Source organism: Rattus rattus, chromosome 2 (genome assembly GCF_011064425.1).
Source record: "Rattus rattus isolate New Zealand chromosome 2, Rrattus_CSIRO_v1, whole genome shotgun sequence".
Classification (NCBI taxonomy): domain Eukaryota; kingdom Metazoa; phylum Chordata; class Mammalia; order Rodentia; family Muridae; genus Rattus; species Rattus rattus.
In genome coordinates this window covers 128,199,936-128,220,408 of record NC_046155.1, presented here as the reverse complement: position 1 = coordinate 128,220,408, position 20,473 = coordinate 128,199,936, and the positions used below count along the sequence as shown (strand labels likewise).

The following is a 20,473-nucleotide window of genomic DNA, read 5'->3' as shown; positions in this document are numbered from 1 at the left end:
ATGGAAATGCGTGGAAGGCACAGGAAATCCATAGCTGAAGGAACATGTGTTCAGACATCTTTAGAGACCAGATGAGGAGAGCCCTCCCCACAACTGTGGGTATGTGTGAGTGTGTGGGGTGGGGTTGGGGTGTGTGTGCACATGAGCATGCATGAGAGAGAGAGAGGGAAAGAGAGAGAGAGACAGAGACAGAGACAGAGACAGAGACAGAGACAGAGAAAGACTAGAGCTACGAGCTTTCTAGGCACCGCCATGAATATTTTATCCCCATCTCTAGTTACCGTGTGTCCCCTCTTGCATTAAACTGTGTGGGGGTCAGAACTGCTGTGAGTATTCTTACGTAGAGCCGCAACAGGTATCACAAGACACCCAAGTGAGACTCGGAGCAGCCCTGGCCACAATGACTACTGTACAGCAGAAATGGAAAAAGAAGTAGATGCCAGTCTGTGATCTATTATATGAAACCCCAATTTCTCCATTCAGTGGTCATTTTAAGAGATTTTCTGGATGGAAGCTAAGCCTATCTTAAAAAGCCGCTCTTCTATACCTACAGCATTGAAATCTAGGGCAAAATATCAAAGATATATTTTAAAACATGCCACGAAGACACTCTTACTCAGGAACATTTGAGGCAATCCCCAAAATACAAAAGTTATAAAGAAAGAGAACCAATCATCTAAATAAAGGCATTGTCAAAATCAGACTGAGGTTAAAATCCCAGTGCTACTAGAGGTGGCACAGAAGTGTATTTTTCAATATTCACTGCAAAGTCACCTTCATATCAGACATTTTCCAAACATTGAATATAATGTGAAAATCCAAAGAAAGTTTGTATGGGGTGGTGAAATGGTTTAGAAGCTAAGAGTACTGGCTGTTCTTGCAGAGCAGTGGTTCTCAACCTTCCTAACAGTGCAATCCTTTAATACGGTTTCTTATGTTATGGTGAGCCCCAATAACAAAATTATTTTGTGGCTATGGCCCTACAAATTTTCTACTGTGATGAGTCAAAGTATAAATATCTGATATGTGATACACACTCCTCTAGGGGTGGCGACTCATAGGTAGAAAACCATTCTTCTAGAGCCTCCAAGTTCAAAACCGAGCATCTCCGTGGCCGCACACAGCCATCTGTAACTCCTGGTCCAAGGGATCCAACTCCTTCCCTTGGATTCCAGAAGCAGCAGGCCTGCATGTGTCACATAGGTACGCATGCAGCAAACATTTATGCATACAAAATATTTTTAAATAATTAAAGATATTTGTGGTTTAAAATATCCAAGGGGATAGCATCAGGGAATTTTATCCATGTTCATACTGTTAATGGCAGTGGGCATATAATTCTCAGGTGACTCTTTTTCATAAGACAATTTACAAGCTATCTCAGTTTCCTCCTTACACTGCATACTTTGTGACGCAAAGAAAGCGACATCACCGTTGAGTGTTCACCAGTGCATAATCTTCATGTCTCACACGTGAATATCTCTCATGTTCATCACATTTTTATTTGTCTGGAATGTTACTAAACATATGTACTGGCTTTGGGCATTTATTACATTCCTGAGCCCAGCACACTCTGAAGTCAAAATTCCAGAAAGTAAGAGAAAAAATAAGACCCGCAGCTCAGCCTCAACACATAACCCTGTCGTATCTATATATAAATACGGCTCTCTGGATCCCCTGTCCCCTTCATATTTTTGATATCTTTATCCAAGCCGTCGACATTTTTCCTACCCCTCTTCATTCCTTCGGCCATTGTTCCATAACCTCTCCTGTCCTCCCTAGACTCCAATATTCCCCAGGCTCACAATTTCTGTTTCTCGCCTTTATGTTCTCCCACAAACTGCCAGTGCTCTTCCACAGACTGAAGCTCCCTAAGTAAAGATGGTTATTGATGTACAGTACCGGTGTTTTAGTGCAGTAGCCGAATCAATAAAGGAGAAAATACTGCTTTGTCAGGCTTCACCAAGGCATTCTGGGAAACTTTACTGCTCTGGGTGGTTACGGCAACTCCTAATACAGAGAGCGAGAGTGGACTCCCTTCTTCAGCGAGAAATGATGTTCTCCTACCCTCTAGTGACTGTAGAGGAATAAGGCAAAGGTGGAGGAAGTCTGAGACGGCAGCGTACCACTGTTAATCATGCCCTCTTCTGTTTCTGATCGCGGACCAGAGTGCACGGAAACTAGCGAGGTGGGAGGAGGACCAATTATCTTTTCATAATTCTGTTAACACGTTTGAAATGCAGAAACACAGTATGTGCCGTCAGATCCTTGGCACCTCCCGATTTCTGAAGCAAGAGAGTCTTATTCACTATCTATCTCTCTGTCTTTCTGTGTCTCTGTTTCTCCCTCTCTCTGTGTCTCCCTTCCTCTCAAAAATATTAAGAATTCTGGATTTGGATGCAGACTCCATATTGTATAGAGAAATATTCAACTGAGGTGTTGTGTACTTATAATTAGAAATTGCACATGCACACACACACACACACACACACACACACACACACACACACACTGATGTTTATTCAAGTGATTGCCTGCAGAACCTCTTTCCACCACAGGTATGAATTAGCCCCAACATTCCGAAATCAAATTCGACAAAAAGCCTAAAGTACTACATCATTTAACTAGAATTCTAGATCTCTTGATAAAGAAGCAAGAGTTGCTAGTTTAAGTTAATGATACTTGGAGGGATTACTTTTAAAATAATTTTCCCATTTAGTTTCCTAATTTACAATTTTTGTAATTTATTAATGTATTAAAAGATTAAGTTCCAAGCTCTTTCTTTGGTATTCCTACTTGCATAAGCTGCAAAACACCATACAACCGTTTAGATATATTAATGATCTATAACCCACCAGCACTTCACGAAGGAATATTTCTACTTATCAATTGAGAAACAGTTTTGCTCCAGAATATATGACTGAGACTTACAAAGGCTACCAGGGATTCTGCCAGTCTTCTCCTGGCCTCTGAAGCATTCACATTAGCTTCTTACGGCAAAACTTCCTGAAGGGACAGCAGCTAACCATGCCACATTCTAAGTGTTCCAAGCTTAATGAAGTGTAAAATTCTAACATGCCCGGTACATATAAAATGTCACCACTCAAACAAGCACAAGTTCCAACATCTGGTCATGCCCTAACTTAATGAAACTCTAAAGAAAGGTCCTTCGCTCTTTATTTATTAAAACAGTAAGAAGTAAAGAATGCTGTTACAAATCAAGTCTGAGCATATACATACATATATATATATATACATGCACACACATATCTACATACATATGGATATATTTATCAAAAATATGAAGTTTTATCCAAATTATATAAAGACAAAAACAAGCAAATTTACCTTGCTGGCACTTAACCGCTTCCGATTTGACCAACGCTTCGATGTATAGTGAAGATATCAAAACGAAAGAGAAACATTGGATCATTAATATCGCAGTTAAAGTACTTTACAGTCCATAGAATGCAGATTATATTCACATTATTACTCCCAAATCTGAAAGTTAGCATTACCCATCACCCCACTCCCCATAAAAAAACTAAACTGTGTAAAAAATAAATTAGAAACAAAGAAATATCACACTTAGGCCACTGTACTGATCATTTCCTCAGAGTATTCAGAATGGATCAGCATTGGCAGACAAATACCATTCAATCTCAGTAAGTACATTTTTTTAAATAAATGCAATAGTATAATTTTATCTTCAAAAAGGAGAATATCAGATTTCTTCTACCGACAATGCTTTGGGAGCACTGTAAAACTGTTTGTAAATTCTTAACTAATGTCAGTTCATGTTTAGGTCATCCATAAATTTAGTTATAGAAAACATAATTCTTTTGTTTTCAAAGGTTAGATCTTGATAGTCAAAATAACAGAAAAGTATGCAGAACTTATGCCACATGGAAATCTGGCATTTTATAAACTAATTAGAAAATACTAAAAAAGAACTTTAGAATCATTATTGTCCAATTAAATTAACTTAGTTGATCAAGCAAATGTGTGAAGAAAGAAAAAAAGGTTGAAGGTCAACACATTTCATAACATTCTTTTTCTGATCCCTCCTTTGTCCTGAAAAGACTGCCCAAGTTTATGTGTGGTTGAAATTTCCTTTCAGGAAAATCCTTCTCCTTTCCCAAGTCAGTATCCACTAACACAGTGCTCTGCTCTGGCTGACTCACTAGCTTCCTACCTGTTAAAGTGTGGCAAAACTCATGATACTGCAATTAAATTATGTATCCAATCAAGCTGACAACAACTACTCTAATGCTCAAGGAATAGAAAAGATACAGGTAAATGGCGTATACACTTAGCTGATGTGTCTCCTCAGTCAAGAGGAAACCTGAGAAAGAACAACTTGCAAGAGAAGTTCACTTCTGTTTCACTCACAGCAGCTATGCTATGGCCAAACAGGAAGACCCTGAGGCTCTCGTTGTCCTGGAGCAATGGAGACTTCATCATTGTGCACCTGACCATAGTGCCAGGTGCTACAACCAGGCTTTAAAATAAAATATTCAGGTATTTTCTCAATAAAAGTATCAAATATTTTCACTTAATCAAATCACTGAAATTAATGACAACCTTGAAGGGGTATAAAACTACTAGGTCTTTTTTTTCATTTGGATTTTCTGTAGCAATCACAGAAGATAAAACAGGTTAAGTTATTAATGTATTGTCTACCTTACTATAATGCCACAAGCTACCATACACAGAGTATTTCTACCAGGTCTGATACCCATAGTTGATCATGCCAATCCCCATGATGGTACCTTCACTCTTATCCCATACATGAGGGAAACACCTCAGAGAGCTTAAATAAGTCTGTAATGGAATCTTGGTAGATCTGAGAGTCAAACAGACATAGGCAGTTTGTTGACAAACCCCACAATACTTATTATGATCCTACTCTTTCCAAGAAAAGGGAAGCACAATTCTCTCAGCCTTCCAGTCAGGGCCAAGTTCACCATATTCAGATATCCAGCACAGACACGAGCTGCAAATCTTAAGAATGTTATTGTCACTTTGGTTCTAAAGCCATAAAATGTGACTCGCTGTTAGCAAGAAAAATGGGTACAAAACTGAGAATCCAAACCAAAACTCGGCCACAGTTTACACTTTAGTGGAGATGTATAAACCAAGCATGCTATGTACTTAAATCTACTGCCCTCCAGGTCCAAGGGCTAATCATTTCCATGTTAAAAACCCCAAATTAAAACACCTTTTATTATCCACTTAATATTAATAAAAATAAAAATGTTTTTTTCTATTTAGTATACCCAAATGGACCGTGATAGTTCTGTAAGTGGAATAACTGTATGCCTTAAAAACAAAAAAAAAAACAAAAAAAAACCCTCCATTACTGACACATTGTAATGCTTAGATCAATTATGTAAAGCAAAAAAATAAAAAAGGAAATTATAATGCAAAGTAAATGAGACAGGCAGTCCTCTGTGCAATTCTGCTTTCAGAGTATAAAGTGCACTGTACAATCGGCTTCTACTGGGCTAAGGAGAGCACACAAGGAAGCAGAGATTCTAACAATGTCAACAGAGGAGGCGGCGAATGGGGCTCAAACATTAAGAGGGGCCAGGCTCAGCTAGATGGAGACAGGGGATATGCTTTGAACCTTGAAAAGGCAGAGTTTGAGGTGGTATCACAAGTGCAAAGCCCAACCTGCTTCTTACATTAATTGCTCTGCAGCATGTGATAAATTGGAATCAAACTGCTACTACTTTAAAATCCCAAGTGTGGTGACACCGAAGGGAAGTTGAAATGCAATAGGATTTCTGCACATAGGTCTAGTGACACGTATAAAAATTCAAAAAGGTGCAGCCATGTTCATGGGAGAAACCAACTTTACCAAAGAAACTGTAAGAACACAATGGCTGGTAAGTGTTCCGCCATGGGCACCTGGTTCGAAGACTTATTCATACTACGTATTAATTTAGCCTAGCACCCACCTCAAGTTCCCTGCCCCCTACTATACACTTGCATAGTGTATCTAGGGGCATGGATTCTGAATGAACCACAGCAGGACGAAAAAGAAGCTAAAGAAAAGCCACAGATAGAGGGGACAGAGAAGACAAGGCCCCTCTTCATCCTGGCGACAGTTTCACTGAGGTCCCAAGCCTGTATGTTTATTTACATGTAGAATTTTATTCTGTCATTTTTAAGTAAATTATCTTAAGGAATTCAAATTTTAAAAACCTAACGTTTACTAGACACTCTGACAATTGAAAAAATTCTTGGCACACTTTTCCTATTGCTTTAAGGAGTTTACTAGTAAATCTATGATGGTCTTCATTATGAAATAAATTCCAACAGAAAGATTAAGCAACAGCTAAAATGAAGAATATTTACTTTAGTTTATAAGGTATTATTAGAAGACTAATTTGTGAGCAGGCCTCAGAATTTCATATCGGATTCTATGCAGGTTCAAATATAACACAAATATTCTTTCTCCTGTCACTCCTTTAGCTTTTTATTTTAATCTTTCAGTAAATTGTAATCAAACACATTGTGCTCTTATTTTAATTATTGGAATTATAATGTGCAATCCATGAATATGAAAATGAGATTATAATTTTCATCAGCATGTTTACTTGTAAGAGCAGACTTTCTATCTTATCTTAAGGAAATCGAATGCTTCGCTGATGGTGCAGACATCGCCACTATATAGTGTGTGCTAATGAGAAATTTCCGTGTGGTAGATGAGCGAACATTAAAATTTGCATTTTCACAAATGAACACCCCGTGGAAAAGTCAGCAACTAAAAGGAGCAGCAAGTAAAGAAGGCGCAGGCCCTGACGTATTCTAAGTGAAGACTTGATCGCCTCAGAATCTGAATATGTGAAGGGTGCACAGACTCCAAGAATGACTAAAGGAAAACCCTGATACCTAGGAAAACTACACTTCCAAGGGTTTGTTTATCCAGGCAAAACATTCTGTGAATTTCATAGCAATCCTAACCATACCTTAAGTCAGTCAGGCAATTTCTTATTCCCTGGGTTGTCTGTCCAGGGATTCATGAGAGAGAATATACACAATCACACACTGACACTTGATGCAAATGCTTTACTTCTCCCCTTAATACTACATTGGCAGTCGTCCTGTCGGCTGGAGAGTCCTCAGAAAGCCTTCGCCATGGAGAATTGAAACAGAAAGGTCCACACTTACCTGCCTCTTGAAATCGCCCTGTTTTACAACTAGGTTCAGATTTAACACAATCACACCCATATCATCTTCTAAACTGTTTGGATCTTCCAATTTTAAAATGTGTTCAGTAGTCCTGCACACAAAAACATGGCATGTGATTTTTAACACTATTTGGCAATAGGACACGATAGTACATCAGGAGCTTATGGTAAAGGCCCCACTCCCTCTGCATCAGAACTAGATATGGTGAGGTGTTTGTGGGGAGCAGGGTGTGGCTAAAGAATGTTTGGCAAAAATAAATTTTCTAGGGAGAAAAGACTCTGACGTTATCAAAGTTAACATTGGTCCACTGATTTTCCTGCTCTATCAACAAAATTATGTATAAAAACAGATAGTTAAATTATGGACCTCAGTATTTTTTAAAAAATCTAAATAAACACCAGTTAATATAAATGTGGGTTTCTCAAATCCCATTGATAATGATTCAAGGTAAAAATACAGTACCTGTTAAGTTCAAGATCCCTCAGAACGACAAAGGCAGAACCCATGAAATCAGACTTGGTTAAGTCTCGATCATATACCTAGAAAAGGGTTTGGGTATTAGCACACAAGGCTGTTCAAACTGGCCGGATTCATCCCATTGCTAAGGTAAAGAATAGGTTGGAGACTCTAAAATCCATCTTTTAATCATTCCCATAATTTGAACAGTGAAGTAGAAGAAAGATATGGGCAATCCAAAACAGAGAAAGAAGTTGCCTATTTTGCCAACCGCGCTCAAAACAAAAGCAAAAATGACTTTTGAAGCAGTGGTCCAATACAACAAAATATTACACACCGTGGACTCTTTCTGTAGTTTAATTGGCCTCTCATTAAAACTTAGCATTTTCCATGGTGAGCAAACCTGCCAATTAAATAGAAATTTGCTAACTATTGTACAGCCGAACTAGTCTGTGCTCAACTCGTACAGTTCTAACCCAGATGTTGGAGTAATTGATGCTTACACCTGGTAGCTTGTAGCTCTATTATGTATAAAGTTTGTTCTAATGAGAACAGTGTCTACACTTGTCACCACTTCAGGGCCAGTAATAATTCTTCCACACTAAGTAAGTTTAAATATAGCCAACAAGGACATTATTTACACAGTACACAGTAACTTTGTACCATATGCATCTCCCTGATTTGAGGGAAACAAAGTCTCATAAAGAGCCTAAAAAACAATTCCTCCTGCAGTATTAATATTTTAATCCAGCCTCAAAGAATAATGGTGGAATTCACTGAGGCAAGTTTGCTTTTAAGGAGACCTGAGAGCTGCAGAAGAATAAATATTTTGAAGGGAGGAGCTGGTTTGAAAGCCGTCGGGATTATTACCTTCACACGGAGCTTTTGATCAAGGCTTTGTATTGGCAAGACAACTATCTCATCCCAAATTGGATTCAAGTTCTTATAAATCACTTTACTTTTGTACAGTGTCTTCCCGTTCAGCTTAAATTTCACATACGGATCACTCGTGCCTTTAAAAGAAAAAGGAGAACAAGACAGAATTTTAAAAGACGTGTAAAAATCTAGCATTTCCACAATTCAAGATCCTCCCTACAGTCCCCAGGCCCGAAGCAAGCCAGAGAACACAGGGAGATCGCTGTCTCTTTGTGCAGGAGTGGGAAACCCTAGAGGTGTCTCGGGAAGGGAGAAGCGCTACAATTTAAGGCCAAATGACTAATTCCATTTTATCTTTTAGTGCTTGAATATGAATGGGCCCTTTGAGCTTTTTTTTTTAATGTGGTTTCATTGTGCATATGTCACCCCTCAATTGCTCACAAAATAAATTCAAAAAAAAAAAAAATCAAGGCAGTGTCAGGAGTCCTGCGGAGAAAACTTCACCCCTCCTAGGATCAGCATAAAGTCCATGCAAAGAGAAAGAAGTCACTTCCAAATATTTAGCAGATGGTTAATTCAACAAAATCTTATCCCTTAAAATATAATCATAATAAATAAACCAGTCTCGGCAACCACCGATACAAACGATGGCGTGAGGGGACGCAGCCTGGGGAGCCAGGGCACAGAGATTAAATCAACAGACAGGGCACTCTCTGCGGCTTCCTCACACCTGCACCAAAGCTGCATACATTGTCCACACCCAGGGCCAGCTGAACCTCACATCAGCCAGGCCCTCAGCTGGCCTCAGAGCTGACAGAGCTGACCCTGGCGGCCCCTCCTGGGGAGCTTTGAAATGGATGCCAAAGAGAATGAACAATATCCTCCAGTTGATACAACCCCGTCCCCAGACAAAAAAACCCTGACGATAGAGCCTCCTTCGCATTTCTCAGATCAATTAAAACAAAGGAAGCTTGGAAGCATAATACACCAATTATGTGTTGTGCCTGTGCGTTACACGAATGTGTGGATCAGCCAAGGTGCTAAGGATAGACGTGCTCGTCTGTATGGGGTCAGCGAGGAAACAAGAGAAAATGAGCAATCTGCAGGGAGATGGGGAAGGCCTATCTGCTCAAGATGCTACTAATGTAGCATCTTACGCTTTACAAAGCATTTTACAAAGCTTGCGCCTTGTAAAAGTATGGCTTTGTGGTCTTTCGTGAAACCCAGCCCTATGAAGACGCATGCAAGGGCCTCCTGTTAAATTCAGGGCCCCAAGACAGGCTCCAATAATGTTCACTGAAAGGAATTTCTGATATAAAAATCAATCTAATATCATCTACAAATATTATAGCATAAATTAACTCCCCTACTTTGCTGCGAATCTTACCTGTCATTAAGAACTATCATTCCTTAACAACCTGACACTTAGGCACCTCTCAGGTTTCCACATGGCTTTAACACTCAAAAGCATTGAAAGTAAGTGGGATACCTCTCCCAGCTGTTGGAATGGGAGGGGGCATCACTATAGACCAAGACGGTATACATTATTCAATGTCGATAGCTCTCCTAAAGCAAGAGTTTTCTGAGTTAGCATTTACGTAATACAAAAGCACTAACTTTAAACAAAGAAATTAAAATAAGCTACAAGAATCATATGTGTCTAATTCTAACATCTACAGTTTGGCAGCACAGGAACAGAAGCCCAGCCTTCATTGGAAACACGTACCCATGCTGAACAGTTCTTGAGGGCTAGTAAAAATAAATGCATTCACAGCCACTCAGTGGAATTCTCACTGGTGAATGAGCATCTGCTCACCCCTCCTTCAGCTGCATGAGAGAACACCTCTGGCTAGTCAGGCTTTAACAATCATCCTGATATATATATATATAAAAAAAAGTGGGGGGAAACTATAATAAAAAGAGGCCTTTAATTAAATGAAATTGCCACTCTGGGATCAGACCTTCATGCTTGTCAGCGTACTCTCAAAATAAACATCTCAAAACTCGGCCTCTGTGGTGTCACTTTCTCACAGGCAAGGCATACTGGGTAATCCCCAAGCATCTTGACAGCTACATAATGTTCAAACTGTTTCACGGGTGAATGGCGGCAGTTGCATGAAAAAAAAAATATTAATGTCTGGAATTAATAGAAAAAAAGGACCAGGGTTTACAAAGCCAAACAAGGAAAGAGGGTGTCAAGTTAGTGCAGTGTTAATTGTTAGAGAAAATTTGCGAGGAGGGGGGGTGGGGAGCGCGTGGTGATTTTTTTTTTTCTCTCTGAGCCTAAGTGCCTGACTGTCAGGGAAGTGGCATCTCAACTAGGCAGGTTCTGAAAGGGGGCCAGGCAGCTCAGGAATGCTACTCCCACATTATACAAATGCCGAGCTGACACCTGAATGGGTGGACTTTAACCTTCCTCCCTGGGAGCTTCAGATACAAAGAGTCTCTTTCTTATGGTCGTTGATACTCTTAGGGGAGAAGGAAGCAAGGACTAGAGACCAGCCTGTGCCTCCATAGAGCCCCAAACCATGACTCTTAGGGCCCGGGGCCAATCGCCTTCTCCCACACTAGATGGACTGTGGCTTTCATAACAAAATGTCTACATGCACAGATTCAACCAACCATAGACAACAACATATTTTTTTAAATATGTGAAATGAGTCCTTACTAAGTACATACTCCTGAACTAGTCATTACCCCACACACAGCACAACTGTTTATTTACATGGCGTTGATATTGTATAATTCATCTACAGATGAAGCAAAACATGAAGAGAAATGCATATAGGGTATACAGAATTTTTATGATAGTTTACATATAATACCATAGCTGCACATACACATATATGGCAGTTTATATACAATGTTCTATATAAAGGACTTGCATATTCATGGATTAGAGAGTCGACAAAGGCATCAGAACTAACCCCATACAGATCCCTGGGAATGGAGGTTTTTGCAAGAGATACTGGTAGCTGGTCATAATCCCTGCAGCAGGGAGGCACGAAGAACTATTTGAATCATAATTATTCCTGCTTAAGGAACATCCCTCTAACCTAGAGATGCTCACTCTCCCTTCACATGTACCTGTCAACCATGTCACCAGACCACAAATACTTCTGATCTCTTCCAAGTCTTGCTATTTGCTAGATAGCCTCGGTATCACAAAGACATGTGGACAAAAGATCCCACTCTTCTGAATCTGATAGCAAGGGTACCCCTCACATAGCACGTGATCCCAGGGGATAAGGGTCAAAAGAAATAAACATGGGGTGGAGTTCTGCTCAGTAGGTAGGAAATGTAGTTCCTACCTCACTCGTCAGTGAGGGCTCAAATGAGGGAGGCAAGAGGGGAAATCAACCTGGGAGCAAACAGGAACAAAGACTAGGGTCACTGGAGCAGACGGGAGACCCCCAAAATAATTAGAGTTATAATGTTAAGCAAGCATTTCAGTGAACCCAGAAATTGAAGAGAAAAAAAAATAGAAAAGAAAGAAAACAGATTACAACAGGCTGTTTTAAGTCAGAGACCAAAGTGCCCTTAACAGTACAATAAAGGCTTAGTTATTATTCTGCAAGAAATGTGGGTGTTTTATTTCCTGTTCCCGGCCTTTTTATTTTTTTTTTTAAAGTAAAAGTAACATATGCCCACAATTTTGAAAGGTATGATTTGAAACAAAGCCCACATCCTCTTCCTGGCCCCTGATCCTATTTGTCTGGTGTGATATCCACAAGCAGTTTCTTGGGTGTTTTACAAGACTATGTAAGAATCATTCCTAAATGACTGCATTTTCTAAAGTAATGTGCCCTGAAGCTAGGGTCACACCAACAATATGCGCCTCCTGGTGTATTTCCAACTAAACGCATCCTTGCTGCACTATACCAGGGTAGGCAAATGGTTGAGGTTTTACCTATTAGGAACAGGAGTTCGACTGGCAGGCTTCAATATCTATCCTGGAATCCCAGTTTTATAGCAAGTTTGGAACACACGAAGTATGACAAAGGCTCATTCTGGATCTAGCAGACATAAAAATTCTTCCTAAAGCTCATCCAACGTAGGGGTGGGAAAGTTGGCTCTGTGGAAAGGAGAGCTTGCTGCTCTTGGAGGAGACTCCAACTTGGTTCTCCGAATTCACTTGGGGCAGCTCCCAGGGGATCTAACACTTACTTCCGGCCTCCGAGAGCACCCACATACATGCACAGTACATACAGACACAAACAGCAACATATAAATAAACATCAAGTAAATCTTCTAAACACTTATCAAACTCTGAGCAAACGATGTTTCCATCTCTTTTCGTATTCCTTAACAATATTTTAAACCTTTAGTTTAATGTTAGCGGGGGAGGGGAGGGGGAGCCTACCTCCCTCTCCCTTCACCCTCAACCCTTTCAGTGGCTTTCCTGCTACAACATCTATTTGTTTGTCACTCAGTTGTTCCCATTACTTTGTCACCTTTCTGTGCGCTCAACTCATCTTCTGGCTGCAACGGGAATGAATTCTTCCTCATGGAAATTGCTCACCAACCGTACAGCTTGTCAGAATTTATTTAACAAGTTATTACTGGCCATAAGTTATTTTTGTTTCTTATTTAACGAAATTAACCAAGGTCTGGCTTCTGGCTTTGTACTTTCACATCCTGCTTAGAAGCATTTTATCCCCCTTAGCCGTAAGATTTTAAATTAATTCAGCAGTGTTTCTTCCCCATTGATTTTTTTTTTTGTACATTTTCTTTTTTTACACTTAAGTTTTCGGTCCATCTGGAGTTATTTTAGTATGAAGAGGAAGGAAATTTAGGTTCACTCAGGAGGAGAGGAAAGTGATCAGAGCCAAGCTTTGCACATATAAATCTGACAGCAGCTTATAATTTAGAATGAAGGAGAAGGGGGACAAAGCAAGGACATCTGGTAGCTCAGCCTAATGCTGTAGGAAAGAGTTGAGAGAGGTAGAGCAGAAAGCTGAGCTCAGGCCCTAAGAAGCTCATGTGGGGACTGGGGGAGGGAGAGTGTGGGGAGAGTGTGTGCCTGCTGAGAACTGTTTTCAGATCCCCAGAACCCAGGTCTGTGCTGGGTATGCATGGCATCTTAGCTATAGCTCCAGACTGAGAGACAGGCATCGCAGAAGACACTAATCATATGTATGAGCATTGGTTCTAATTAAAGGGCCCTACCAAGAATAAAAAATATATGTATTTTAATATATTTAATATATGTATTTATTATAAATAAATTATATTTGTCATAATAAATTACAATAAGCTATAAATTGTAATAAATATATTTAAGAATATAGCATGCTATATAAATAATAAATAATGCCATTATATGTATTATTTATAATGATATATGTTTAAATATAATAAATTACATACATATTTATATACACATATGTAAATACATATATATACTTATTATATATAAATATATATAAGGTTGATTCAAGTCATCAACCTGGGACCTCCAAATTCATACACACACACACACACACACACACACACACACACACACACACACACCCCATACACAAATGCCTTTAAAACTGGAAAATAAAAAAACAGCGTATGGTGTTCTGCACAATGAAAGGAGTGTGTCACCAGAGTCATTTGAGATGGCTCCTCCATGTTATCTCCTGGAATTTTTAAAACATGCAGTGAAATATTAAACCCCATTTACAGGACCAGTGAGGTGGCTTGATGAGTAAGAGAGTTTATTTCCTGAAGAAATCGGTCACTAGTACTCCTAGTACAAAGGAATTGACTGTCAAAAATTGCCCACTGACCTACCCATATGCCTCAGCATGCATGAAACTACACTCACAAACAAGAGAGTGTATACACACACACATACACACACACACACACACTAAAAATAATAGTTGATGATAATAAGCAAAAGTCTCACTAACAGATACAGCAGTATAAATACGACTTAAAACTTTCTCAGAAGGCACTTACGAACTAATTTGAATATAGAAAACAATGCCTGGAATCTCTATAAATGTGACATTTAATCCATCCACATCTGAGCTGGCAGAGAGAAAGGCGTATGCCTGTGTCACACCCGGTTCCCCACGGGGACGTTGAAGTTAGTGCACAAACATCTTGTGAGTAACTGTGTAATCTTGAATAATTCACTCAATTTCCTTGTACTATACTATTCTCCTTTGTAATTCGGGAAAACTACCATTCTCAAAAGATTCCCTTGAGAACAAACAAGCCAATCTACTTTAATGATCGCCAGCTCCAGAAGTTACCAAGAATGCCTCCTCGGAAAGGCTAATTTTAGCATCACTATTGAGTTAAGTTTAAAAACGGGAGAGCAAATAGCCATTTATGTAGTTCTAATGTCCATTTACTTTGTTTTAATGTCCAAGGTAATTCACATGACTAATTCCTTCCTATAAAGTCTCTTTATTGCTATCTCTCAAAGCATGGACTTCTCTATCACCTTCTGTGTGAGGAGATGGGAAGAAAACGTATCATCTTAAATTCCTCACTCAGAATTCAGAAATTCCACACACTCAGGCAAACTTCTCTGAAACGTCCTTAGGTGTTCTGGAAGGAAATAGGTGTATACAAACTTTAAACTTTTAAGTCCCCATGAACATGGGTTTCTTCTCTATCTAAAAGCCCAGAGATCATTCACTGAGGACATCAGGGTACTCTAGAAATCTAGACTGGCAGTATGGGGTCTGAGAGTTCTGCCTTTGAGACTGGTGAAATTTTTAAAAAAAAAAAAAAAGACAACTTCCAGGATAAAACAATAAAATGAGAGGAGAATATGTCAGTTATGACATCTGCATAGGAGCACAGTGGAGCCATGCAGACACAACAATGCCTGCACACAGCATCCCTAACAGTTCCATTCAGAAACCAGAAGGGGAACAGAAAGAAAGAGAGCAGTTCCCTTGATCATATGAAAAGAAAGAATCATTCCTTACACAGCATATGAGTTCAGAAGAATCCTAATCCAAAGATCTTCCTGAGAACACAACCATCTGTAGCTATGTCCCAGCCCGGGTTACTTCTATAGACAGCAGCTATCTGGTTCTGGAATCTGCTTTTTCCATTTTTAACCCCAGAAGAGCTGTGTTCTCCTCAATGTTCCACTGTGTTCTCCTCAATGTCCTTAAAACACGACTTGCTAATGTATCCACCCTATTTGAACAGGAACGACTTCCCTCCTTTAAGGGGATGCCTCAATATAAAATCTCCAGTGGTCCCTTGAGCAAGTTCTGGCCCTGGTTGGACTTTAAGAAATAATGGCTTCAGGCAATGCACAGGTCTGTATGGTAAAAATAAACAGGAATATCCACTTTACTGAACAATGTTCCAGGAATCAATTATGGCAGAATTAATTAACTGTTTATGAAATTCATAAAAACCCCTGTGAGATAAATAACAGAATTTATCAATGCTGCAATAAAGCAGGCACTGAGCGTTTCTGGAGCCATTGGGCTCTCCTAGCCACAGGACCTCCCGTGTAGATCCTCCAGCCACATCCAGTACCGCCTGACTTTACCCTCTGAGAATCTGTTTGCTTTAACCCTGGATTTTCTTTCAATTTCATTTCTTTCTCACCATTACTCTTCCCTTTTTAGGCTCCATAGCCTATGTTTCAACATATCCTGTACCTATCACTTTGTTTGCATAACAGTTTTGGAGAGAGCTGGAGTTTGTAGAGTTCAGTGGCTAAGAACGCCCACTCTGGAAGATGACCTAGATTCAAATGACAGCACCTGGGTGGAGCCCCGCACCCTTCTATCTAAGTGAATCTGACACCCTCTTCTGGCTTCCAGCATCTTCTGCTTCCATGAGTTCTAGACATGCCCAAGGTACACATACATACATACATACATACATACATACATACATGGCATACTCTTATAAACATAAAATAAAATATTAAACTTAAATTAAACCAAATTTTAAATACTTGCAACATATTATGCTGATTTTGCCTTCCTAACCCATTGCTAAGCTTTTTTAAACATCCAGATTTATATATGTATATATATATATATATATATCCATCCTTTATATCCATGATTCATATGTGCATATGATACAATAGCAGGGGACAAATCACATATGTCTGATAACCGTCACCAACATAGAGAATTCCCATAGAAGCAGATGAAAACTATGCTAGGGTAAGTTCAGGTCAGTGGTGAAGATGGGTGCAGCACACACAGGAGTCATTCCAGGCTTACTTTCCTCGGTCCTTCATGAGCACTGAGAAAGGATTATGTGGAAGCTGGCTCATCAGAATAGCAAGTACCAAACATCCCAAGCATGGCAGGAGTGAGTGGAGTCTCAAAACAAAATGAAGTCCTAACAGTCCCCAATGAGCCCTCAGAAATGGATAAACACAAAGGCTTTTAGGACCGGCATGTCTTGTGGGATCTATGCAGGGTGGGAAGGGGGCCCAGACAAACAGATACCAAACTCAGCTGTGTTCATTTGTTTTACTGTTTGAACAAGCACTGACACAGTCAGGCATGAAGGAAGGCACCCACGCCACTGGATGGGGTTTGCATCCAAGCAAGCTTTCCGGGTTGCTCCTGACACAGCAGCCCACAGCTTTTTGGCCTCCTGTACATGCATAGTGAGGCTCTCATGCCATCTGGTGTTCAGAGACGGAACTCCAGAGAGAGGCAGAGCTGAGAGCTTGCAACATCAAAAGGGGCTCATCAGGTGGCATAGATGAAGTCCCACTATGATGAGCACCTGACTCTTGCATGATGGAACACGTCAGCAGAAATCCAGATGATGCCAAGGACGTACCGCTGGAATGTATAATGGCACATGCGTGTACAGTCATTGCAAAGAGGCAACGTAATCATTAGGGAAAGAAAGATTTGTCCTTGTTCATCTAAACGTCATTTTTTTTTGGGGGGGGTGGTGACTAAGTTTTTAATTCAGGTCCTAAAATTGAAGAGAGAGAGAGAGAGAGAGAGAGAGAGAGAGAGAGAGAGAGAGAGAGAGAGAGAGAGAGAGAGAAAAGAAACATACAAATGGAAAATAAAAAAAAAAGAAAAACAGACAGAGATGTGTGGGCTAATGTGACTGATGCAAGGGACCAAGGCCTCTGTAGAAGACGTGTAAACAGAGATCTTCAGAATAGGAAGTGAAAACAAGCAACACTTTCACAACAGACACAATTCACAATCCCATTTGTGAACATGCCCAGCAAACTGTAGAAGCAGGGGGCCATTCCACACAGAAGAGGACTTGCAAAGATGAAAGATTAAATGTCAACACACATATTTAAATGTCCAAAATTATTGATGCAAACACTGATTTGAGGAAACAAGAGGATGAGGCTTTTCCTCTCCCCAATTGGCAAAGCTATTCTACAGTCAACGGAGGTAATAGAAGTGAGCCGCTTCATTGCTTCTGGTGAGAACAAGCCTTTCTGAGGAGCAAACTGCCACTTGGGTAATGAGAACACAGAGCAAGTCAGGTGACCATGGGACTGAAGGAAATCTATGCAAATCTATAGCTGACTTGCAAAGAAGCTATGACCAAAGTTGTATACATGGGCACATTTCTGGGAGCATGGTTTGTAATATTAAAACTTGAAGGGCAGCAAGATGGCTCAGTGGGTAAAGATATTTGCCACACCAGTTTAATGACCTGAGGTGGATTGCCAGAACCAGTACAGGGAGAGAATGACTGCCACAAAGTTGTTCTCTAAGTTCAACATACTTGCTGTGGCATTCTTGTGTCCACACACATCATGGGAACATTCACGTGAGCACACATACACATATACATATAAACATACTAATACTAATACTAATAATAGATGATGAGATCACAGTGATTGGTTATGGCCCTCAGGTTGTTATGGTGAATTTCATTTTTCCCCTTTGCAATATCCAAGTCCGGCCAGGAGAGGGCACCAGCAACATAGTATTCTTCTAGGTCACCACTGAATGTGGGTAACAAGTTAGCCCGAAATCAAGGGAAAACAAGCTTTAACATGGAGGATGTTAATTTCCAGAAATTAGTGATGTATGGATATGAGAGGGCATGAGATGGGAGTTTTGCCAAGGGTCAAGAGACTTCATCTGTATAAGAAATTCCAGACCTCTGTGAGTGTGGAAGGTAAGGCTGCCGGCCTGAGCTCCACTAGCTGTAATACCAGTTATCATCACAGTTGCATTCCTTTCTATGGGAAACTGATCTCATTTGCAGGATCTCATTTGCTCTACGCATCAACCAAGTTCCGATGCAACTGTACTTAAAACACGTTGTGTCCCTTTAGCTTTAGATCTCAATGACTAGAATAGGACCACCCCAAAAACAACGAAAAAGACAAGTCTTCTTTGCTCAAAACCCATGCAGCAGATGCGGTTTTCCAGGCCAAAAGTAAGAAGGTAACACGGGATACAAAGGAGGAAATTAACTGTTGTAAAGAGGCAAACCAAGAACCGGCAATTACTGAGTGGGAAATGACAAGGATGTTTCTCCTCAACCAGTGAGCTCAAGACCATGTCCAGACAACGTGCAGCATCTGAGGCTAAGGCTGTAGCAAGCACAACTGCCTGCCAGGAAAGAAAGACATCCCTTAGTTAGGTACAAAATGCCCATTGCTGGTGACAGTGTGGCATGGGCAGAAGGACATGTCAGAAACCCAAAGAAAATTCTACAGGAGAAAGAACACTGCCAAGGCAACCTTTGATATGTGTCCATACTTCTAGAGCTAAGCAATTAAAGCCTCTGGGTATGGCATGACACTGTTCTGATAGCCATAGTTATTCATGTTTACGAGGAGAAAAGGGGAATAGAGAGGGGAATGGAGGGGAAAGAAAGGAATGGAGAGAGATGGAAGGATGAAGGGGAGGGAGAGAAAGAGAGGTACCATAAGAAAACAAGCAAGCATCAGAAAAGCTTATCCTGATTGGCCGCTGACTGACGTAGGACATCAGAACTAAACCAGGTCAGCATTCTGAGCCACAGTGCCTTATTGAATCTTTCTGGAGAGCCCATGACAAATCTGTGTCTTAATAGATGTCATAAAAACATCCCAGAAAAATCTCCACATTGTCACAGTAGAAGCAAACTCATCAGCAGCTTGCATTTCTCAGCCCTGGCCAACAGGGGGCACTGGAGTGCCTAGGAGGCTCCTTTTCCATTGATTCCCGTGTGGGGGTCAAGACCCCCCTCCTCAGCAGAGCTTTGTACTTTCCTGATGTTGTCTGTGCAGTTTTCTCCTGAAACTGAGTTTTCACCCCACTGCCCTAGAGAAATACCACAAAAATGACTTCCGATTGCCTAATATCTCCAGGTACCAGTGCACTATTTTGGTTTTTTTACCAAGTGACTACCTAGACAGGTCTATTAAAAGTATAAAGTATAATCTAGATGACTGCTTGACAATACATCTTCTAACAGTGCTTACAGCCACTATGCTTTTAAAAGCAGGATTTTGGAGGGTGAATCCTAACATTAGATCATAATATTGTAGATAGAGGTCAGCAAACTTAAGGTCCTGGGTTCAGTCCATCCCAATGTCTAGTTTGTATTCATTTGTTTTGAATATATTAACGCAGAAAACTGCCATATTCATTTGCATGTGTATTCTTCACAGGTATCTGTTAAATGGTTTACAGATGTTAAATGGCTGTAACTTGTGGGTCATGAAGCCTAAAATACTTAATAGTGGGCCTTGTGTATGAACCATTTGACAACCTACATCTAGACAGAAGGCTTCATAAACAGGAATGGTTTTGTACAAACCCAAAGAAAATGCGGAACTCTTTAGTGAAAAAAGAATGATCCACCAAAAATAACTTCTATCACTAAAGCCTACAAAATGAAAACCGTGCACTGAAATTAGCAATCTTCTAGCTGTTCGCCTGAGCTGAGGGATAACTTAAAATATTTGAATACTTTGCAAAGCTCCTCATCACAACTGAAAGTTAATGTCTGATCA

The 20,473-nt window shown here is 40.2% G+C and overlaps 1 protein-coding gene across 1 annotated transcript in view; it reads right to left on the bottom strand.

Annotated features, from left to right (window-relative positions):
- Mctp2 (multiple C2 and transmembrane domain containing 2) overlaps positions 1 to 20,473 on the bottom strand; it is a 227,462-nt gene that overhangs the window by 146,019 nt on the left and 60,970 nt on the right. The window contains 4 exon segments of the mRNA XM_032893415.1: positions 3,349 to 3,384; positions 7,180 to 7,291; positions 7,663 to 7,739; positions 8,527 to 8,669. Of these exon segments, the coding sequence (XP_032749306.1) occupies positions 3,349 to 3,384; positions 7,180 to 7,291; positions 7,663 to 7,739; positions 8,527 to 8,669 (368 nt within the window).